The sequence below is a fragment of the Leiobunum rupestre genome, chromosome 6, assembly GCF_980474605.1.
Source record: "Leiobunum rupestre chromosome 6, qqLeiRupe1.1.hap1, whole genome shotgun sequence".
In the NCBI taxonomy this organism is placed as follows: Eukaryota; Metazoa; Arthropoda; class Arachnida; order Opiliones; family Sclerosomatidae; genus Leiobunum; species Leiobunum rupestre.
In genome coordinates this window covers 40,545,820-40,568,704 of record NC_143389.1, presented here as the reverse complement: position 1 = coordinate 40,568,704, position 22,885 = coordinate 40,545,820, and the positions used below count along the sequence as shown (strand labels likewise).

General features: G+C 39.4%; 1 protein-coding gene across 11 annotated transcripts in view; it reads left to right on the top strand.

Moving 5' to 3' along the window:
- The window catches only part of LOC149940936 (uncharacterized), a 70,786-nt gene that overhangs the window by 5,690 nt on the left and 42,211 nt on the right, over positions 1-22,885 (top strand). For 4 of the 11 annotated variants that reach the window (XM_090177232.1, XM_090177237.1, XM_090177233.1 and 1 more), the window contains exons 1-4: positions 6,214-6,489; positions 7,333-7,371; positions 7,794-8,078; positions 8,150-9,326. In XM_090177232.1, the coding sequence (XP_090033358.1) occupies positions 7,852-8,078; positions 8,150-9,326 (1,404 nt within the window). In that variant the 5' untranslated portion in view covers positions 6,214-6,489; positions 7,333-7,371; positions 7,794-7,851. Of the gene's footprint in view, positions 1-4,595; positions 4,856-6,213; positions 6,490-6,772; positions 6,790-7,332; positions 7,372-7,793; positions 8,079-8,149; positions 9,327-22,885 lie in introns of those variants that run through there. The other 7 variants (XM_090177235.1, XM_090177234.1, XM_090177238.1 and 4 more) reach the window with 5 other exon arrangements.

Here is a 22,885-nt window from a genome sequence, read left to right as displayed (position 1 = left end):
TATTTAATCGGACAATTAAGCATTGGATGTAGAAACAGTAGGCCAAACTGTTCGAAGCAGGCGCCATGCCTACAGCGTTGAAAACTTTCCAAGTTCCTTGCCCCAAACTGACAAAATATATAGTTTTTAAAACACTAAAATAAAGGTTGATTAAGAAGCAACACGTGGTACGGATCGTTAAAGGTGAAAGTCTTTAAACATTTCTTCTGGATATATTTAATTAAAGCCTGTTTTCGTTTAGCCAAAAATCGTTTTATTTGATCAGTTTCATTATAAAGACGATGATGTGGGAAATTATACGCGAGAGTAAAACAAGTTTTTGGTTTTCCTTGGTTTGATGCAGTTTGGGGGGGCCTTCCCTGCTACTTACCGAGTCCATTTGACGCTGCCAGCTTAAAACGACTATTTTAAAGATAAAGTACACGCTAGCTGGCGCCACTGTGGGACATTTTTGTTTCGCGTTAAAGGTAATAGAGGTTTCGACACCAATATTTCGATCAATAATGTAGAAGCTCTAATTATAACCTTAATTGCCGTCACTCTTGTCGGAAAATCAAAATCCTTAGGCCTCAAATCCGTGGCTAACCTGACAGTACCGGAAAAAGTTATTCGCCACCGAAATCTATCGTTACGCCCTCTTCCGTAGATAAACCGTGAGAGGTCGGGTATTAGAAGCGAAAGTAATTTAGGATTAAGTTTGAAGGGAATGAAGTTTTTGGATGAATCCGAATTTATAAAAGGGTAATATTAGCGTTTTAATATATTGTTAAACTGTTTATAGTTATTTCACGAAGCAAACATTAGGACACTTTGTAGGTCATCGCCACCTAGACTCGTTTCGATCGCGACTAAGCGGGTACGGTTTACGCGCCTAACTTCGACTCTGAAGTACGTTATGACCTTTGTTGTTGAATAAGCTATAATTTAGTGGAACGATCAGTGACATCAGCCTTAGCCTTTGGTTGAATAATCAGGTTACCATTGAGACGCGACTTTATGGACCATTTCCGTTTTACTTAGTTTCTTTATGTATTTTCAATGCTCTATAGAACGTAATGCAAATCAACGCGTTTTTAATGATAGTACATCTGTAAGAATTGAAACGGCTTTTTAAGGAAAAAGTGCTGTATTTCTCAGTCATTAACGTATCCGTTTTAAAGGTGAAAACATAATTTCGAAACGACGTCATTAATCTAGGAAATGAGAGGTGTGCATAGACAAAATGCAAACGTTAAGAGACCTATCAACCTCATTTTTTTGGTCAGAAGTTACACAGCTTACACTTCCCCGTTTTATAAAATATATGAAATGCATCCTCGATTTTCGTTTATCATTTATTATTTTTTTTTCATAACAAAAAGACTAACAGCCCCCTTCCAAAATCGCGAGAAAAAGAACACGACTGAATAGAGGGTAACGTGAGGCCCCTCTTCGTCTCATCTCCGATCACGATTCGGGGAAAAAAAGAATTCCCAAGATGGATAATTTAAAATGCTATTATTAATCCCAGACGCTATTATATAAATATTTGTATAAGTCTCCCAAGGCTTATTATCAAAATTCTCGATTTGAGGACGACATGTAGATATAATTATACGTTGAACGTTTAAAAATAGGCGTGGGACAATCGTTACCTTTGTAGTTTTAGTGTTAACATGAAAAAAGATGCTTCGAAGATAGTTTTTCCGCCACTATGATTTTATTGGAAATTGACCTAACTAAGAGATAATTTTTAAACAGGGGTTTCCCTAAATTAAAACGACGCTTTTGTTAAGTTGAATTTTATTTATATATACTGCTAGGACGTGATCCTATTACACGGCCGTCACTTACCCAATTAACTTCATATTTTAGGCGCAAAATTAGGTACTTTTGGACTGAAATGGTTTGAAATTTTATACATAGTTACAGTAACAAAGTTAAATTTGCGTGCTAATGGTAGCAGTTTTTAGCTTTAAATTCACTAGATTCCGGAAAATTGTAAAACTATTAAAATGCTTTTATCAACGTCTTGAGATTTCACGATTTTATACGAAACACGCAATTGTGTTTTTGAGTTGGGTGCTTATTTATTTCGGTTTCAAAAGTCAACAGTCACATTGAACATTTTAAAAGGGTATTTTAGGCCGATGTTCCTCGAGAAAAATACAGTCTTCTATCCTTTTTGAATAAATAGAACAGATAACTAAAAACGAAAGGATGGTTCTAGTTGGAGATCACCATGACCCGGAAATCCCAATCGGCAGCAGCGTAAACACTCATTACAACAAAAAAGATCCAAATTGACGTATGATAAACGTTCAAAATTCGTAAATCCAATTATCTTGAAAATAGCACGGGTTACTCGAAAAGGCGTACAGAATTTTTTACATATTGAAAACGTCAAGAAGCTATCGACTAGAGTATGGCAGTTAAGACTAGTAAGTCTTTGGTCTCGAGAAACGGATCTAAGAGGGAAGATAATCTTGGACGCACTATAGCCGGCCCGTACAACGTCTGAATATGCCTTATCTACATAATCTACTTCAAAGCGCGGATTCCACACTGAACTCGGAATATAAGCTTGAAGGCTGCTGTATGTTGAAAATTAGATTACCTAACTACCTGGAAACCAGGAATCCGTTGACTCTTGTGGAAACTTAATTGCTTCCAAAATATTTCCGAAAACAAGCAGTTTTAACTACCTCTATCTCCCATCACAAAGTGAAACAACTAGGCCTTTACCCACGTGATTCGTTTAGCCTTTACACTTTTAGGGGTTTCTCGGTTTATAAGCCAAGTGTTAGCTGTATGCAATAAACTTACGCTATAAATCTCTCTACTCAACTTTTAACTTAAGTCGCAATTGTACCACCGGTACAACGGATACAAAGATATTTATGTAATACTCAAGCCAAATGCGCCTCCAATTTATTTTCTACTGCTATTTAATTTTGACATTTTAAAGGGGAACGGCCAAGCTTTTCCAAAAATTACCTTATTTCCGTATCAAAAGATCAACAAGACGTTCAATATACTAACACGTACCTTTCTTTGTCTTGAAAAAATAGCTTTTGGCAAAAAAATTGAAACGAAAAATAACGCCAGGTGTTTGGTTTGAATTATCGCCGCCATCTTAGGGGCTGCCGCCAGCGCCCTAACCCCGTATGAGCGATTTGCAAACTATCCTAACTTTTAAAATCGCGCAATTTAGGCTTAAGTCTCGTATAACTGGAACGCGCCGCGCGTGCGAAACATATTTTTTGCGTCTACAGCAGCGCGCGCGTTTACATTGTTTTTCTGTCTCACCGACTTCTCACCAGGTGTCGCGGCGGACGCGCGCTTTTCGATTTCCCGAAATTTCTTTATTTTATTAAAAATTAACCACTCAATATTTTTTGATGCGGTTTTCGCCACAAATTTTAGTTTTTAATGGGCTATAGGGCTATCTAACTGTTTAAAGCTTGACCGTTCCCCTTTAAGTGCTATTTTTTTATATAGATTATAGACAGACACGCTATGGTATTTTCGTAAGACGTGCAATAATTGGTCCATAGTAGGAAGAGATGGTCTTACAACTACCCACTGAGTATTGGTCTAATTTCTCATGGTTTATACGCTTCCCTCTTTAGGTCGGGATGTTCTGACCTTACCAAGATCATATCCTTCGCTCTTCAAAAGTATTTACTTATAGCTATGATCCAACTTCCCGCAAACAGACTTCTCGTAGCTAGACACTCGGTCTGTTTCCATCGAGGTTCCCACCGTTGCAAGGCCGCGGAGATTGCGGGCGGGCTCTCCCTAATCTTATAAGAACTAACGCGACGCTTATGGTAAAGCATTTTGCACTATGAGGGACAACTTGACCTCTTTATAATTCAGTGTTACCAGACGACAATGTTTTTCGTTATAACGTCAAGGCACTTTAATGTATATTTTTTCTCGCTTTGATAAATATTGCAAGATTAAGAATTAATTTAGCAATAATCATAAAAAGCGTAACTTTCCCAGTAGGTGGTAACTTCTTAACGGCGCCTTTTTGATCGTTAATTATCCGTCATATAATTAGAGCGTTGCTTTTGGCGTGCAAAAACGGTCAATTAATATATACGAAGTATATCGATTTTCTGGTAGCGTTTATTAAAAACGGTAATTCCTGCACCGCCGTTTCGTAACCGTTATGAGATAATATGTTAATAGTTTTCTAGTAAAGTGCGCTGTTTGCCTTGCACTTAAAGCTGCCACGGGAAAGCCGCTTTTCAAGGGGTTTAAAAACACGAAGGGACAGTTTATTTTCCAAATGGGAGGTATGCCTGTAGGGTAATTTAGCCGTCTCTCGTATACATTTTTCGGCGGCAAAGCTATATTTTCACGAATTAATATTTTCGTCATTATTTGTCGATGTTTTCTTTAATTATTAACTGGTTTTACGGATTTACCAAAGAATATTAGCGGCAATAGCGATAATAAACGCGAGGGGCCTTATCTCTTCCTGCTTTTCTGATTACGCAAACACCCCCGTTTGTCTAGAGCATTTATCCAGTAATGGAATCGCCCGTTTCCTCCTCGAGGGGGCTTTGATTTTTATATTCGCGTCGTCTGCTCTTTCTCTCCTTTCTAAACTGCGGAATTCGACTGGCAGGATGTATTTTGACGGCCGATAAAAGTAGTTTTTTCCCTTTTCGTGGAAATCTCCTGATTATAATTCTATTTTAGTCAAGTGGCAATGTAACTAGTAAACTGTTCGTGTACGTTTGTACCAAATTTGATAGTTCATTGACGTTACTAACGCCATTAACGAGTGTTTTTACCTCGATTTTGACAAGCGAGATTCTTAAGCCTTTGCCAAGTTATGGAACAAGGAATCAACCTAAAGGTAAACAAATTTGCCTCTCTCTACTCGTTTTGAGTATAGTTTACGCATTGAGCTAGTTTGTGAATTTTTACCGTTCTTGTTCTAAATTGATATTAATGAAAGTTTTACGAGAAGATGGGTTCGATATTTTTCTCTTCCCACCAAAGCCCCAAAATCTTTTATACTCGATAGTCTAATGTGTGGGCTTTTTGGGGCTTTTCTCGCGATACCGAGTACGACACGGATGTCACGTACACCCCTTAGTTGACCCATCCGTGTGGGTAAACAAAACATTTGGGGAAATATCCGAATATGAAAGTGGCTTTCATAATAAAAGCACCACTTTACCGCAGTCATTCGCAAAATCTAGCGCGTTTTATTGCGTTTTTTTTAAAGAAGCAAATTTGACGAATTCACGTCCTTGTTATTTTCTTGATAGGCAGTATTGAGAGCCTTTCTCTTTTTACCGTTATCGCGATAAGGGAGTCTAAAAATGACAACTACCTCAACGTAGCGTTTCCTCAAAATAGGTTATCTTTTTAACGATCTCAGACGATTGTTTTTTAAATGTCTGGTTTTTTTCTTTGAAAATTTAAATCCTACGACGTAGAAATAAAAATTTACGTTCACCCTTTTCTGTTTGGAATGGAAGATTCCTTCGGGGATAATAAATATTTCAAAGCGAGAGAAGAAGCGGGCGTAAAAACGACCAGAAAAATAAGACCAAAAAATTTCGGAAGAATAATAGAAGCTCCGTCTACGAGTGGAACGACCGGCTTCGTGTAGCGGAAAAAATTTAAGTGTTTCCCCTTTTATTACAACAGCAACGAAAAATGCAACCTCACATTTGGCAGATAAAGCGGATAAAGTTACTTTTGTGTACGGTTTTCCCCTCTTCAATATCACGAAATAAGCGTTTTTTTTTTTAAATGAAATTACGAAGAAATTTATTATCGCCGAATAGGTGTTAATTCGGTAAAAATGAGACCCAAAAACTATATTAATATTTGGCTGCAGCCTAAATACCATTATCCGTTTTACCCCTCCTTTCTAGGCCTCCCTCCCGTCTTTATTTTTCCCCATCATCCCTAAAAAATGTCTCCCTCTCCTCGCATCCCAGGGTTTACTCTCCCTATTTCTCCCCCCCCCCCTTATAGGCAGGGTTGCCTTTTCCCTTTTGTCGATAGGGAAGAGAGCTTTTGGCCGTTCCCGTTTTTATTTCCCCATATTTCGCTCCCCACCCGTCTCTTTCCAAATTCGCGTCGCGCATGCGTCTCGTTTTTCGGAGGGAGACAAAATGGGGGAATTCTATCGAATGAAGGGGGAGGGTCGCTGGAGACGGGGGTCGAGAGCTGGCGCCGATATCTACCGCGTACTGAAAGCGAACGGGGAGGGGATCGTGAGGGCGCTGTTGCAATAAGTGCGCGGCAGACGGTCGTAGCCACAGGGGCCCGAAATTTGCCCGTAGTGCACGCTCGTTGTACGATAATTCCGCTCTTCAACAACAGTTTCCGTACATTTTCCTAGTGGCTATCTCGAAGTTTGTGAAGCGGCGAAATTGTCGAGTTTAAAACTGTAGATTCTCGCGAACGGAAACGATATCCTAGGATAAGGTCTTCCGAGTGTTTTTCTACGAGAAATGGAGACTCTTGACGGTAAGAAATCGACGAGTAAAAACGATTGACCCGCGGTTAACTCTATCTCGAAAAACTCTACTTCGCCGTTCTCGCGCGTAAGCCTTGGCTACGGCTTCCGAGTTTCTTTTTTCCCCCAAATGTTTTGTAAAACATTTGCGCCAAATATCGCGAAGTTGTCGCCCAAAAGGACGATTTTGGAGGGCTTTTCGAGATAAACGTACCATTTTCCTCGTTTTTCAGTTTCGTGTGTCAGTTTTTGAACCTTTTCTAGGGTTTTGTGTCAAGTTCCCTAACTTTTCGCGTCCAATCGTAAAATTGGTAGGCTTCCTGAATTTATTTTATAACTTTAACGATATTTTTTCTAATATTATCTTCGATTTATGAAGTTTCTTTAAATGGCTAAATTCTGATAGTAACGGCGAGAAAAAAAATGACAAAGGCTTAGTGTTGTTATCGTTGAATATGTACTCTAAACTTAATACGCAAAAGGGGTGACACGATTTCGCAATTTTCCAAGTTTTTTATCATTTTTTGTCAGTTAAAAACGAGGTTCATGTTTTGGGGGAGATAACATTTGTACATATACTCAAAAATAACTGTTTGCTGGAATAATTTCGAGACATTTGATAGCTTAAAAGCTCTTAACTCTGCCCTCCAAATACCGCGGGGCTATCGCTTTTGGTTTAGGGTAGAATCGGAATTCTATTTTGAAAGTGTTAAGAGACAGATAACCAGGAAGTTTGACCCTTAGAACACTGTCGACAACAAATCGTCGATGATTCATTTCGATAATTGCCCATAATTGGACCCGTTTGCGAAGAAACCTTAACGTTTTATTGATACGTTCTGTACTATTTATAGCCAAATTTTGACTTAATATGGCTCTTTGAGAAGTCAAAGGTAAAGGAACATTTTACGTACAAAACTTTTGTGTTTTTGTTTTCGCTTTATATCTCTGTGCAAAGCCGTGGATCGCGAGCTTTCGATATTGTGGCAGAAAAAACACTCGATAATAATTAATAGCATGCTAGTACGTACGTAAGCTCGTTAAAATATAAGATTATTTTTTTATTTATCGCATGTTGCAAAAGGGGGCATAAATGTGTTTCTCGTGTAGTAATATTTTAAAATATTGCGGGTCGAATATTAGCTTTTTAACTCGAGTATGGGTATATTTTTTCATTAAAACTAGGAGGAAAAATAGAAATTAGCATTGGGAAATGTAAAATTCAGTATTTTGCGTAGCGTGAACCGATCTTATTCGCGAAGGCTGTGTTAAAAATGTAATTGCTTTGGTTTTTAAACAAGCTGTTTTCTCTTAGGCTCGGATCTCACGCTGTCCGTCTTCGAGACGCTCAAAGTTACCTGACTGTTCTTGACATGTTCAGGAGTCGTCCGAAAGAGATCGCCGACAATGCAGAGCAGCAGCGCCAACTGAAGTCTCTCGGTTACCTGGTGGACGGTGGCACGTCGATTCTAGCGCCCCTCAAACGGTCACTCCTCGAATCTTCGCGGGCCAGCCCTCCAAATCTCGGAGGCAGTCTGGGCAGCGTCGTCAAGCGTACCGTCAAAAGCAGGTTCGCCCAAAGATACCACCAACAGTGCGGGTAAACAAACCTTCGAACGAGGCGATTGCGGCGGTAAATATAAATATTTGGATTTTTCTTCCCTCGATTAGGAACGAGCGGATAACGGCCGATGGGTCTGGCGCGAGTTGCACATCGAGCGTTTCTCCTCCGACCAAAGCGTCTCAGAAGCGAGGCAAGAGAGCCTTCTCCTTCGCGGAAGGTTTCCGTCCCGTATCGCCCAAAGAGACGACCAACCATCAGCACTCGTTATCGACGTCCAATAACAAGTACGCCAGTACTTCGAGAACGGACAACAGTCGGTGGCATCCGCAGGCCGTCGGAGGGAGGAACCAGCAGCATGCGTCGGCCGTCCACTGTCAGAACCTGGCCAACGGCGCCCTTTCCTCGGGAACGACTCAGCAGCACGTTTCCGGATGTAGCAACGGAGTCCCCCCTTGCCGGCGTCTCCAGAATCGCGGCGGAAGCACTCCGCCGCCCAGCGTGAGGGACAAGGCCCAGCATTCGTCGACGGGCGGAGCGCCACCTAGCGGCGCGGCTCGCGGGCGGAACTCCGACACATCGGCTCTCGGCGTCGATCAGCGGGGCAACGGCAGGATCCCCTCTCTCCTCGCGACCTTCCCTTCCGCGCTCGCCTCGAACAATCCCGCGACACTCAAACATTTCGAAGGTTCCTCTAACTCGAACGCGCAGGGTGTTAAAAAAACTAGTCATCTCGGCCCGGGCGGCTGCGAAGGAGGCTCTAGTTCTATGGCGGCCGGACCCGCTTCTAAAATCCCGTCGGTACAGAGCTCTCAGCGACCACCCAGCGGAGACGGGGCAGTCGTCAACGGCACCGCCCACCCGCCCGACGCTAACATGAACTCGATCGACGAGCGAGAGTCCGCCGAAGACTCCTCCGGTCACGAGGGAGACAAAGCCGCCCCAGTCTGTGATAGTGACGCTCGGGACGACGCTGACCCGCACCGCGACACTCACATGAACGAAAGGACGTTACGCTTGTTCAAACAAGAATCCGAGGATGCCGAACCGTCTGAGACGACTGCCGGCGGTAGCGGCGGCGGTGGTGGTGGTGGTGGTGGTACCACGGACGTGACTAATAAAGAGGACGTGGTTCTCGAGGAGGACGAAGGCGTTAAAGCCAGGGACACGTCTCCCGATGGACGATTCCTCAAGTTCGAAGAGGAAATCGGACGCGGCTCTTTCAAAACCGTCTACAAAGGCTTGGATACTTCGACGGGAGTTGCAGTCGCCTGGTGCGAATTGCAGGTATGACGACCATTTTCATTTCGTCCTTTACCCCGTTGTTTTGCTTAAAGGAAATATGAACCTAGTTCGTAAAAATCGTCGGCTGCGACTGGTTTTTAACGTAACTAGCGACAATCACGCCTATTTCTTTTAACCTGGTGGCCGAAACGCGAAATTCGTTGATCCACCTGAAATATTGAGGTTCATACTCCCTTCGAGGAAATTCGACCGGTCAAATCCAATCATATTTTACTTTAAACCCTAAATTTATTTAACTGTCGGGGTATAAATATTAGCTCTGGTGTATTAAATGTCAAAATAGGATGACGTAACTTTATTTAGATTCAATGACCCTTTTTAGCTTAAGTCTTTTTAAATTGATAGGCTGACTGCGAATAGTGTCAAAATCGCGTCTTAGTCCCGAGGTTAAAAAACCACTAGAGACGGTTTATGGACGTCTCCGTGTGATGCCGCCATCTACCGAAGAATTTAATAGTACCGGTTTTAAATCACCCCTATCATGGTGGCACAGTTCGTGGGTGGGGGAAGAATATACCATGAGCTGGGAAACTAGTTAATGGGTCGAGAATTTATATCTATATTGGGTATTCCGTTCCAAGGATTTTTCTGCGCGAAAAAAATAAATGGAAATGTTTGAGTTCCTCGAGAAGTCAGTCGGGCTTTAAGAAGCGTCAGGGGAATGACCGGCCCCCTTTTTGTAACAGAAAACAAAAGGGTTTTTAGACTCGCTCGTGCAGGCGTGAGAAACCGAAATTAAACGATATTTTAATCTATTAGCGACGCTAGCGAATATTTCAATTAGTGTCAAAAAATCTATACCTCGTCGCCAAACCACTGAAAAACTAGTTTTGAAAAACCCCAGTTTTTATTTGACAGGGCGAATAGAGAATTATACCTGTCTTAGCACCCATTTAAAAAAGTCAACTTTCTCCTTAAAAAGGCACGGCTTTCCACGTTAAAAGTTATTAAAAGTAATAATTATTTCTCGAAATTTGTGGTGAAATGGTTCTATTACCCTTATTCTCGTAAATATTTTTTTTCTTTTTGATTTACCTATGATTTACATTTAGGGGAACCAAACCCTCAATAATTTTCCGACCCACCTATATACCCCGAAACATAGTTTTTCGGATTTATAAAATTTGCATAATTTGATTTCGGACATAGTGTATATTATTTAACCCTTTTAAGGAAAAAATAATTTTATGTCTTGGAATAATAGTATGACTTTCTTCGGGATTTAAATAAAAAAATTACTCTGTAAGAACGCCCACCGTATTAATGTAGGCGTAGACTTAATTTTGCTTTGGGACTGTTTTCCTGGTAAACTTTATTACGAATCAACGAATGAGACTTTTTTTTAAATTTGACTATTGTGTTTAGCGACTTTATTTAGACAAAAATAATCCGAAATTTATTTGAACCAATTGTCTCTATAAACGTAAACCTTTCGAACAACCAAATAGGGTTTATTGTTGAAACAGGAAAAGCCATAACTGAGATTTTAATTTTGCGTATGTTAAATTCCTTTTCCTTATTACAATTGACGCGAAGTGACAAGTTTTTTCTTTTTCTCGCGATGGAAAAATTCCACACTACCGTTATCTATGGGAACATTGTTCCCTCGATACGCCGTGATAATCATAATCGAATCGCTGTCCCTATCTGTTCGACCTTGAAACCAATTCCAAGTTGTTCCCTTTACTCCATTTAATTTGTTTTGAGAAACTGGCGTGTGTTCAGCTTTTGAGAATTGATCACGTATATTTAGTTTGTTAGTCATTCTTTTGGTAGAAGCTCGTTATTGGGTAAATATTTGAATATCAAATTAGTCTAGTTTTTATTACGGCTAATTGGAAAATTTTCCTCCTATTTAAAGTATAGGAAGATATTTCATTAGCGCCACGTCTAACGTAGATAGTTTCATATTGGCCGCGAAAAATTATCTTCGCGATTAAAGTTTTATTTCTATTTTTTCGTATCAAGCGATAATTTATCTGTAAACTTCTTGAATGAAAGATAACCGACCAAGGGGACATTTTCATTTATCTTTTATTACCGAAACCTTCCCAGTTAGATCGAAATAATTTATTCCCGTAGAAAAATGAATGTCGTTTATTCTAATCACGGAATAGAACCGCGTAGGCTTCGGTTGTTTTGACTGTCGTACGTTTTTCCCGAATGCTCGAATTGAGGAAAAACAAAATAATTACTATCGATTTTGCGAAGGGAGGAAGCCGTATCATTAGACCTAAAAATATGAAATATATTTTCCATTAGGATGAATTACCGCGGAAGCCCTCCGTCTGGGGGCATTGCTTAGTTTCTCAGTCGGGTTCGTTGTCTTTAGGAGAAGCGAACGACCATTAATCACGCGGACCTTGTTACCTACTGTCAACTGGCGTTGTCGCTAATAGCTCGGAGGTATCTGCCGGAGAGCGCGCTCGAGTTGAGCTGACAGTGGGTGCCCGTTAAGTAGGCGAGGGAAATCCGCTATTAATTTTACAATTTCAAGCGCTCACTCGCCCCAAGTTAATAAAAAAACTTGTGATAAAAAAATGGGGAATGTTTGTCTAATCTATAAGGGGAGCCTGACTATGTATGAGCAATGGAATACACGTTGCCATCTGGCGGTTAATTTGATATCTGAAAAATTTGAACTCTCCTATATTATTTTCCCCACGTGGAATCATTCGGGTGATCCAAGACATAGTTTACTGGTCAGTCAGTGTAGCAAATAAGGGACAATATATTTATCCCCCCTTCAAACAATAAGGTGGCAGCTACTCGGCGTATAAATGTCTGATTTGTGAACTACTTTTCTTGAATGTGGTTTCTGGTTCTATTTTTTAAACCAATGGTTTGGAATTTCAATTGAAATTAGTTGTTTTAGCGGATTACATTTAATAGCTAGTTTAAGGGAGCGGTTGGTTCGCGTGGCGCGAATGGCTCGTCACCACCCTCCTACGCATTGTAACCCGACCAACTGAATTAAAAGTCGCTAGATGACTTGGGTTTCAAATAATACCTAGCTGATGATTATATACAGGGTGTTTCAAAAGGTTATGCAAAAATTTGAAGGAGTTGTAGGGGGCGAGTTGAGAAGTATGCATTTCTTTTCCCATTTTCCTACGATGAGTTGAAAGAGCGCCAGAGAGCTTCAAAATTTGGCCTACTAGTTCCTGGAAGTAGGCTGCAACAATCGCAAAACCAAGCGGAAGGAAAATGCGAACATTAAGGTTTGGGTTCTTGTGATAGGTAAAAAAGGACTTTGTAAACAAATTGAGGTAACCAGCGTAAAAAAGTCAACTTAAACAGTATTTAAAGTCGGGATGGACCTCGATTTCTCATCACTCTCAAACTGCAACAATGGAGTTCACTGGCGGATATTCATTTCGTGTATGGACTAGCGGATGGCAATGCTTTGGCTGTTCAACGCGAGGTTCAACGTCTCTCCCCCGTCATTCGGACTTTTACCAATGCCTACTTACTGGAGCTAGTAGGCCACACTTTGAAGCTCTGTCGCTCTTTTAACTCATCATAGGAAAATGAAAAAAAAAAAAAATAGGCATACTTCTCAACTAACCCCCTACAACTCCTTTAAATATTTGCATAACCTTTTGAAACGCCCTGTATATATATTACTTTAAATTGTCATTTTCTACTATCAGCCACGTATTTTCTACTCTTTGCTCCTGTCCTGACGCTTGTTCCCAGTTTGACGTTACCGATAATAGATGAATGTTTGTCTATGACGCAATTTTTTAAAAGTGATACGACTGTAGAATTCTAGAGTTTTTCTAGACGTTGGTCGAAACGTGTTAACTCTTTGCATATATGACAGCGAGAAAAATACCATTTCAATCTTTGGGTTTCCTGTTTTTGAAATCACCAGCCTGAGGGTTAATTTTTGTTTATTGTTAAATATAGCATTAATTTACGCAATCAACTAGATATCGTTATTTTTATTTCATACAATGGTTTGTTTAAAAATTTAAGTGAGCAGAGGGTTGTTGGATGACTGTAGGAACATCAAAGGACTTTTTGTAAAATCAGCATGATGATGGAGAATGACGGATATAGTGATTGGAAATGGCGGCTCCCACGTCGGGCGCGAATCTGCTTACAGCCAGAAAGCGAAATGAAGTTCCACCTACCTCATTGACAGATACATTTTATTAGTTTCCAAGAATTCTTCCAACGCGGATAACCGCGAATCGATACCGCTTTCTCTTTCAAAGATAAAATAAACAATTTATGGAACAAATTCCAACCTTTATCAATTCGTATGAAAATAGCTTGGTTATCCATTCCCTTCGCAATATCGCGATTGCAATTGCCTTCGCAACATTGTTATTTTTACTTATGAATAGTTCGAAACTCCCGCCAAGAAGTTACGCGGGGGGTGGTAAACAGCGAGCTATCTAAACTTGTCAGCGAAACATTTTGGCAACCTTGACTCTGGGGAAAACTACCGGTATAGGCGTAGAGGTTTTTACAGGGTCCTTTTGTTTCGAGTCGCGCTACCGTAAAAACAATGACGTATGTCCTACCTTTCGCTTCCAACTCGATAGAAATCAAATTTACATTAAATTAAAAGCTTATTCGTACAAGGATCGTTCTAGCCTTCGATAGTAGCGACAGACAAACGGTTGGTTGCGTACGCGTTCAAATTGGCTTTTACGATATTACCGCGAATATTTATAAGTTTTTACCGGTAAACGGTAAGCCCTTGACAGTCTTGGCATTGACGGGAATTCGCCCAGTTTGTATCGGCTTAAGCCTTGGCTAGGTTTTCCCATACATTATCCTGTTTTTTCCAACAGGATATCCTCAATCGAATGCCGCTACTCTAATTTCCCCGCGATAAATTATTAGCGTTCGACGCTACGCGTATTCGTAAATGTATTATAATTGTTGGAGCTCTTCCATTATTCAAATGACCGGCATTTTTAATTGCGCGTACGAAATTTTATTTATGTCCTACTCCGATCCGCGTGTCATACTTTCGGATCCTCCGACTTATTTACCCCCTCCCCTCCCAATTAGGATTCTTTTTATGAATTTGCGAAAGAGATTTCGATCGGTTTTTCATTGTCAACGTATTTTCTTATTCGGGGCTAATGGAGGTGGAAATTTAATAGAAATTCCTGAAAATTTCGTAATCGCTTTTCCAACGCGCCCGATCGAAATTGGGGTATTTTTAATCGTTTGTCAAATAGTATTTCAGCCCCCCCCCCTTACTCGATAAAATACCCGGAGAGAAATGGTGAAAATATTTCTAGATATCCTGATATTTCATTTCATCGCGCTCGCAAGTATTATTTTGGATTTTAAAGAATTTAAAATTTTCATTATCGTTGTTTTTGCGCATTTTAAAGGGACTATAGCTTTTTAGTTTAAGTATGTTTTTTATTTAATATTTTTACCCAATATCTTTATCAAGCATACCACTAGTGTGTTAAATAAATTTGGTGATTTTTAGGTGATTAGTTAAGCCTGGTTTTGTGCGAATTCACCTTTTGCGCCTTGATCAGGGTTCGTACAAAACCTGGATAAGTCAGGGATCTGTCATATGGAGGAAAAATGTCAGGGATTTAAATAATTTCGTTGAAAGTCAGGGATAAGTCAGGGATTTTAGTTAGTCAACCAAACCACACATTAACAAAGAATGTTTATCTAAAATAATAATAAAAATGTCCTAAAATATAACCAGATCAGAAAATTTCGTACGAACTTTGTTGATATTTTATTTAATACTTCATTAACTAATTATATATTAAATTTAAAATTGTCAAAACTAGTTTACGTACTAGAGGAAAGTGTACTGTATGCATGAAATTTAGTATTACGATTGTTAATTGAACTAAAACTGTATAAATTTTTTTAACACTACTCAAAAATATAGAAATAGGTAAATAGCCTCTTTGAAATCTTCCGCAATTATTTTTGAATGCTTAATCGATTGTTTTTATTTCAAATGTTCGAAAGTATAATTGCAACCGTAATATTTTCCACTTTATCCCAGACGCCAGCGTACCGATTTTTTCTTAAGATGGCCATTAAGATTACCAGAATTAAACCAAAAAAAAACCTACTCCGTTATTCAAATTTTGCGTTCAAAAATGACCCATTATTTTGTAAAATCGCGCTTATCCCAATAAGATCATTGAACTAGGTTTCGGACGTTTAATTTATGGACTCGCTGTTTTGAATGGAAATATTTTTTGTTGCGTTACTTTTATAATCCCGGCTTTGAATTTACTAATCTAGTACCAGGGGGCGATATACGCTTCCCGAATTTGTTGGTCGATATGTTAATGCGGTTATTGTTTAACCACGTGTATTTTTCCTTGTCCTTGAATTTCCCCTTGTTGGATTTTGATCTATTTATCGCGCGCCAGATTGGTTAAAAAAGGTTTCTCGTTATTCGTATTTTTTCTCGGCGTTTCTATTGAAATCAACCGCGTTTATTTCGAAAGATTTAGGGTAGAGGAAAATTGCGTATTATTTTGGGTACACACGAGGGGTTAGATTGATATTTATAAACACCGTGAAAGAAGCAATTACGTTCTGTTCAATTTGTTGTCGTGATAATTAAAAATATCACAGATTTTAGGGGAAATTGATAGCATTTTATGTAAAACAGTTCATATTAATTAAGGAACAATTTTCAAACGGGGTTGGCTGACTTAAATAATTTAAATTTAAATCATGGATTTGATTTAAATAATTTAAATTTAAATCGATGATTTGATTTAAATCGATGATTTGATTTAAATAATTTATATTTAAATCGATGATTTAATTTATTTTTGAATCGAGGATTTAATTTATTTTTGAATCGAGGATTTAATTTATTTTTGAATCGAGGATTTAATTTATTTTTGAATCGAGGATTTAATTTATTTTTGAATCGAGGATTTAATTTATTTTTAAATCGAGGATTTAATTTATTTTTAAATCGAGGATTTAATTTATTTTTAAATCGAGGATTTAATTTATTTTTAAATCGAGGATTTAATTTATTTTTGAATCGAGGATTTAATTTATTTTTGAATCGAGGATTTAATTTATTTTTGAATCGAGGATTTAATTTATTTTTGAATCGAGGATTTAATTTATTTTTGAATCGAGGATTTAATTTATTTTTGAATCGAGGATTTAATTTATTTTTGAATCGAGGATTTAATTTATTTTTGAATCGAGGATTTAATTTATTTTTGAATCGAGGATTTAATTTATTTTTGAATCGAGGATTTAATTTGTGGCTGTATTTAATTTTTATTAGAAAATAAAATAAAAAAGTGGCAACCCTGTCTTTAACCCTTAATGTAAATAACATCTTGAAACCGTGGTCGAAAAGAAAATCGAGTTCGTTCCCACCGAAATAAGACCGTCGACATTTAGCCTCTGTGGAAAGCCATCGAATGGGAATGTTCAGCTGGAAGCGAACCGGAACAGACACGAACGATGCCAATTTGTTATACACCCGATTCGGAAATAACTACGTTCGAGATTTACCCCCTGAAACTAAACCCCAAGTTATGTAAGATTACACTTAACCCCCCCCCCCCATAATGTTCGATGTACTCTCCCATCATTGTGGCTAAAATCACGCTATTTTAAAAACAATTACGCGTAATGTATACAATCGTCTAGAAATAAGTAAATAATAGAGGCGTCTGACCCCATTGTTTGTTATGACTGATTCGCGCCGACCTCCTTTCCTCCGCCGCGCTATCTTCCGACAACCTTATAATAGGTGTTTTATCCTCTCGAGACGGCGAGTCAGTTTAAAGGCCTAGCTTATTCGTTTGATGGGCTCCCCTTAGTAGAAAATGGTCTATTTTGACTCAATCGCGGACCAGGTAATCCGAAGCCTTAGTTTGTTTACCATTAAAACTAATAAGAATATTATAATAAACACTGAAATTGTCCTTTTTGGCTTAAATAGAGCCACATACAGGGTTCGTACTGAACCTGGGAAAGTCAGGGAATTTGAAAATGTTCCAAAAGGTCAGGGAAAAGTCGGGGAATTTGAAAATGTTCCAAAAGGTCAGGGAAAAGTCGGGGAATTTGAAAATGTTTCCAAAAGGTAAGGGAAAAGTAAGGGAATTTTAAAAATGGTCCAAAAAAAGTAAGGGAATTTTAAAAATGGTAAATAAAAAGTAAGGGAATTTTAAAAATGGTCCAAAAAAAGTAAGGGAATTTTAAAAATGGTCCAAAAAAAGTAAGGGAATTTTAAAAATGGTCCAAAAAAAGTAAGGGAATTTTAAAAATGGTCCAAAAAAAGTAAGGGAATTTTAAAAATGGTCCAAAAAAAGTAAGGGAATTTTAAAAATGGTCCAAAAAAAGTAAGGGAATTTTAAAAATGGTCCAAAAAAAGTAAGGGAATTTTAAAAATGGTCCAAAAAAAGTAAGGGAATTTTAAAATGGGTCCAAAAAATCCGGTAAATAAATTTTTGAAAGATGTATTGAAGATACATAGTAAATATTTTTCAAGATTTTACCTCAAAACCTTAATTTATTCTCCAAAAATGGTCAGGGAAATTTGGCAATTTGGTCAGGGAAAACCTGGAAAAGACAGGAAATTGTGTACGAACCCTGACCAAGTAGTTTTTTTTTCGCCTGCTCTGGGTTTTTTGAGCAGGTTAAAAAGTGTAGCCCAATGCAGGGTTGGTTGATTTAAATCAGCGATTTAAACAAATGATTTTTTTTTTTAAAATCGTTGATAAAAGATGGTTTAAAAGGTATTAAATTTCCATAAATGAGAGATATACTATTGAATTATTATATTTTAGACAAATTTTGACATTATATTACACTATTACCCATCACACCGATAATACTCTTCTACCACGATCCCTTACCCACCTCATTTTTGGTTTTTCGAAAATAATGGACTCTCCCAATCGGGAAAGTTTTAGTTTTACTTCTCCTGTGATACAAATTACTTATTTCTTGGAATAAATATTTTTTGACATGATAAAACTGTCTACTATTGAATATTATTTATACCAAAATAATAATTATATCAATAAGCTTATATATTGCTTTTAAAAAGTGACAACAACCTAAAAATTAATAAAAAATAAAAAAATTGATTAAAATAAAAAAAATCATATTTTAATCAAAAAAATCAATCCGGGCCCTATGACGACAGTTTACTCCAAGACGGGAGTGGTTAAAGGTTATTTATTTGCCGTAGCAGCCGAAGTTTTGTTTTATGATGGCGACCGGTGGTGAGGTCATCAATATATGACTCATTTTTATCATTTATTTAATAATAATAATAATAATAATAATAATCAGCTAGGCTAATACCCAAGACACCAGGCCCAAAATGGGTTAGAGTGTGCAATAACTGGTGGCTTTACCGGGGAGTCGGGGTCCGGCTCTTGTAACCCATAAGGGCGGTGACGCACTGGGAGATGTTAGCTCTGATCAAATGGTCCTATCTCCACCTCCGACTTCGGTCAGGTTTGGGCTGGATACTGTGCTTCGGCGCAGGCTAACGGAGAGGGTCCGTGCAAACTGGTCGCCTCGGCGGATTGGGTAGCCTGCTGTGGGGCGGCGAGCCTCCATATGAGGGCACGGCGGACCCATCTCCCGGCCTTTTGGACTCCCACCGGGATCTCCGGTGCCAGCTGTGCCGGGTTATGCGGGCTGCTGTGTGCCCGTCGTTCCCCTTTAGGAGCTCTCTCCAAAGGGTTTGACTCTTTACCTTCATAGGTAGGGTGTCGGCTGGAGTTGCTATAGCATCCACTCTTAATCCCACTGCTGTGTGCGAAGTGGGGATTGGTCCACCCGTTGCTGCACCTTCTGCTGGGTTGAGTGGCTTGCGTCAGAGGTGCGACCATCAGTGGTAGGGTTCTACTACCCATGCTGGATTTGTCACCTGTCCGGGCTTGCCGACACTGGCGTAGGGCACTATGATGATAGGCCTCCGGTGGTATGGTCTCTGTTACTAGGTACACCTTGCTATAAATTCTGACAGACCCAAGACACCACCTTAGGCCTAAGCCATCAAGCGACTTTAAAGTCATTAACAATTGGATTTTCGTTATTAAAAGCTTGCCACACGTGAAGAGGTTCAAAACCCTTCATGTTTTCGTGAAACGAAATTTAAGCGGACGACAAAGTTAGATTACTCATTCTACACCTCCTTTCGAGGATTAGTAAAAAGTGTAACCTTAGAGCTCTGGAACAAGCGATCAAAATTCGGGACAGAGTAAATCTTACCCCGAGAACAGGCGAATAAAATGTTTTAGGGTTAAAAGTTTACACTTTTTGTCCTCGGACAGGCGAAAAAAACCACCTAGTGACTAACGTGAGAAGCTCTTAAAAATACTCCTGGATTTTCGTCTGCTACCCGCTCGTCTCCTTTACAATTGCTTTCCATTGTGCTCAATATCACGGGTGTTTAGATTAGTATATCTTCAGAAACCAGCCTGAGAAATATAGAAATTTGTCGAATTAGTGTACCCTTTATAGTAGGCGAAGACTATTCGCTAGTTTTGGAGTCATTTTTAGGAAACGGAGAGCAACTTCAAAATATAGTTTGGCTGTTATTGTATGGAAGAAGTTGGTAGTTTGGGGTAAAATGCGAGGGGCTAACCACTCTTAGAAAGTCTGTACACCGGATTACGCTTAGATTACCACTGCCAAAGGCAGGGACTTCAAAGATTACGCGTAATCCCATTAGTACAGTCAAAGGTACGGCTCTGTACACCGATTATGTGGAGTGATCAGCCCCGCGGTAAAAGGTGTACTCTTTTCGTCCCAAAGTGAGCGAATAGTTTTGGCCTATTGACTCTTAACTCAACTAACCTTTTACAAAGTTTGACATTTCAGTTAGGAAATTACTCTTAAAACTTAATAACACAGTAATTAATCTAATAAATCAGCTAGGCTTAATACCCATCAAGCGAATTTCAAAGCCATTAATTCAGGTGGCCGGGTTCCAATGCGTAGGAGGGTGGTGGCAAGCCGTTCATGCTCCCTACACTATTACCGTTAAACTCAAGTTTTAGGGAAATGGGAAACCGAAGAACTCGGGGAAAACCCCTTTAACCAGCGTGGAGATAACTTTCAAAACTCAACGCGGAAGGAGTTGTTCCAAGTTTTCACCCAGTGCCACAAACTAGGATCGAACCCGGCTCCTCTTGCTGCGAGGCGAAAGTGCTAACCACTCCGCCACCCCGCAACTATTCAATACTTGATTAATAATGCTTAAAATAAACTACATTAAATCTAAAAATCAAACCAAAGGCAATCGACAATCCACCGATCTATTTCTAAATTATTAAGCCTCGGTTATATTGAAAGGAGGCGAGCGTGTAGCGGATGAAAATTCAGCAGTTTGATGAGCTTCTCACGTTAGTCACTAGGTGGCTCTATTTAAGCTGAAAAGGACAATTTGGACTATATCTCCGGCTTTATCTGTCTACGTACGGACAATATATGGCGTCTCCTTAAAAGCACCTATTATGAAGTCTCGAGTGCATCGTCTAAATGAGACGCTAAATTTAGAATCTACTAGACACGACCATTAAAAAACCCGTTTCCAAGGCTTATTGCGCATCGCTACGGATGGATAAAGAAACACTATTTAATCGATTGTAAAGAGATGGGGCTACCAATATTTATATTACATTGTTGCCGGGTTTAGGGGGCTCTTTTAGATTGCGCGAAGTTGGTGTTTTGCGAAAATGAGATTTATCGTTCTTATATTTTTGACATCGGACGAACACTGAGCATTTTATTAGTATACCCGCTCAACTTCTTAAAGAATTTTTTGCCGCGTCCTAACTCGAAGTGACAGTGATGAAATGGCTAATCCGAGAAGCTAGCTTTGTTTAGCGTTGGTTGCGAGGATTTTTTAGAAAGAGTCTTGTTGGCCGGTTTTAATCTTTCCGAATGTTTATAGATGTAAGGGATCGAGGCATTTTTTCTCAAATTGATTTTGGCTTCGTTTCAGCGGAGATATTTAATAATCTCCCAACTGTCAGGACTAAATTTGCCGTTAAAAATACATTGTGACATCGTATTGGCGTTACTTTGGACCTTATTTTTAGAACGGGGTCGCCGCGGGTTAGGGGAAAGGTCGGATAATTTGAAAGTGGGTATAAAACGATAACCAATTTGGAAAAAGATGTGTAAGTGTTCAAGTCGCTGAAAGCTAGGAACAACAAACACAAGGAGAACGCGGCTAGCCTTTAAACACGCTAACGCAGTGTTGCGTACAAATTTCATTGAACGAGCCTTTACGCTGAACGTGTAGTTCCTAGTCTGGCGATGACGTTACTCTGTGAATAGCTTTTTAAGTAAAATATTTTCCAAAATGACTTATGAAACAATATTATAAACCTATGCCTAAATGTAATTTAGGCTGTCTCTAGCGACTCGATACCACAGGTTTTAGAAACACATGCTGATGGAGATACGAAAAACGTTTCAAGTAAACTTTTATAAATAAACTAACTATTAACCTAACCTGTCCTGTCATAACATACCTAAATAATGTTGTGGAAGGCAGCGTATAAAATGTCCTTAAGTCACGAGACTGGGCGTGATTTGAAAAAGCAATAGATGGCATGGTACTACCATGAAACACCAAGCTACTTTTGAAACGACAGGTAGAAATCATGGTTGTCGACCATGGCAGTATATCTCGCGCACGGTGGTCACGGTCAGTCACTTTTTTTGGAAGCGGCACTGGGAGACCTACCTAAGGGGGGAAAGAGGATAGGATCCCCCAAAGGTTTGGTGATTTAGAGAATTGAGACAAAGTTGAAAAAACCGACCGTCAGCACCCAAAATGATCGGTCAAAATCGTCCGCCAGCACTTGCCCCTCGAAGGTTTTGCTACGCCACTGACTATAAAACATATTATATTAAAAGCTTAAAATAAGATAGGTGCTTTTAAACTGTTAGAAGCAGTAAGTAACTAAATCAAAAAGCAGAAATGTACCGGATTTGAAATGCAAAGATTCATATAATAAAATGTACTTTCCTTGGTTTTATGCTATTTTAAACACTTATGTAGCCGTGAGAGGTAAATTGGTTCGCCGTGACGTTGGCGGCTGCGTGCGAACTTGACGCTGATTTAATACGTAGCGTCCCCTACCAGCTGTGAGAACAAAACGATAAAATAACATTTCCCTCTGTCCCGAAAGAAGTAACATGTGGACGCGACGTCGAAATTGACCCCTCTCGCGCCAAGCTCGTAGTCGAATCTGATACCCCTCGCTCTCATCTAGGAGCAACAAACGCAGCACGGTAGGAGAACGCAGCCCGTCAAAAGTCGTGCATTTTGTTGTTTACAGTTTTCATTGGTTAGACGCTTCAGCGCTTACTGCCGTCGGAAGGGGGAAATTTTTAAATTGTCTTCCCCTCTGCCCGTAAAACGTGCAGCGTAAAGGCTCGTCCAATGAAATTTGTACGCAACACTGCCTTAGCGTGATACTGCGTTCTCCTTGTGTTTGTTGCTCCGAGCTCGCATGCTGACTCGAACTATCAAGAGTATCGTAGTTTTCGCTCTGAGCGAGCAGAAA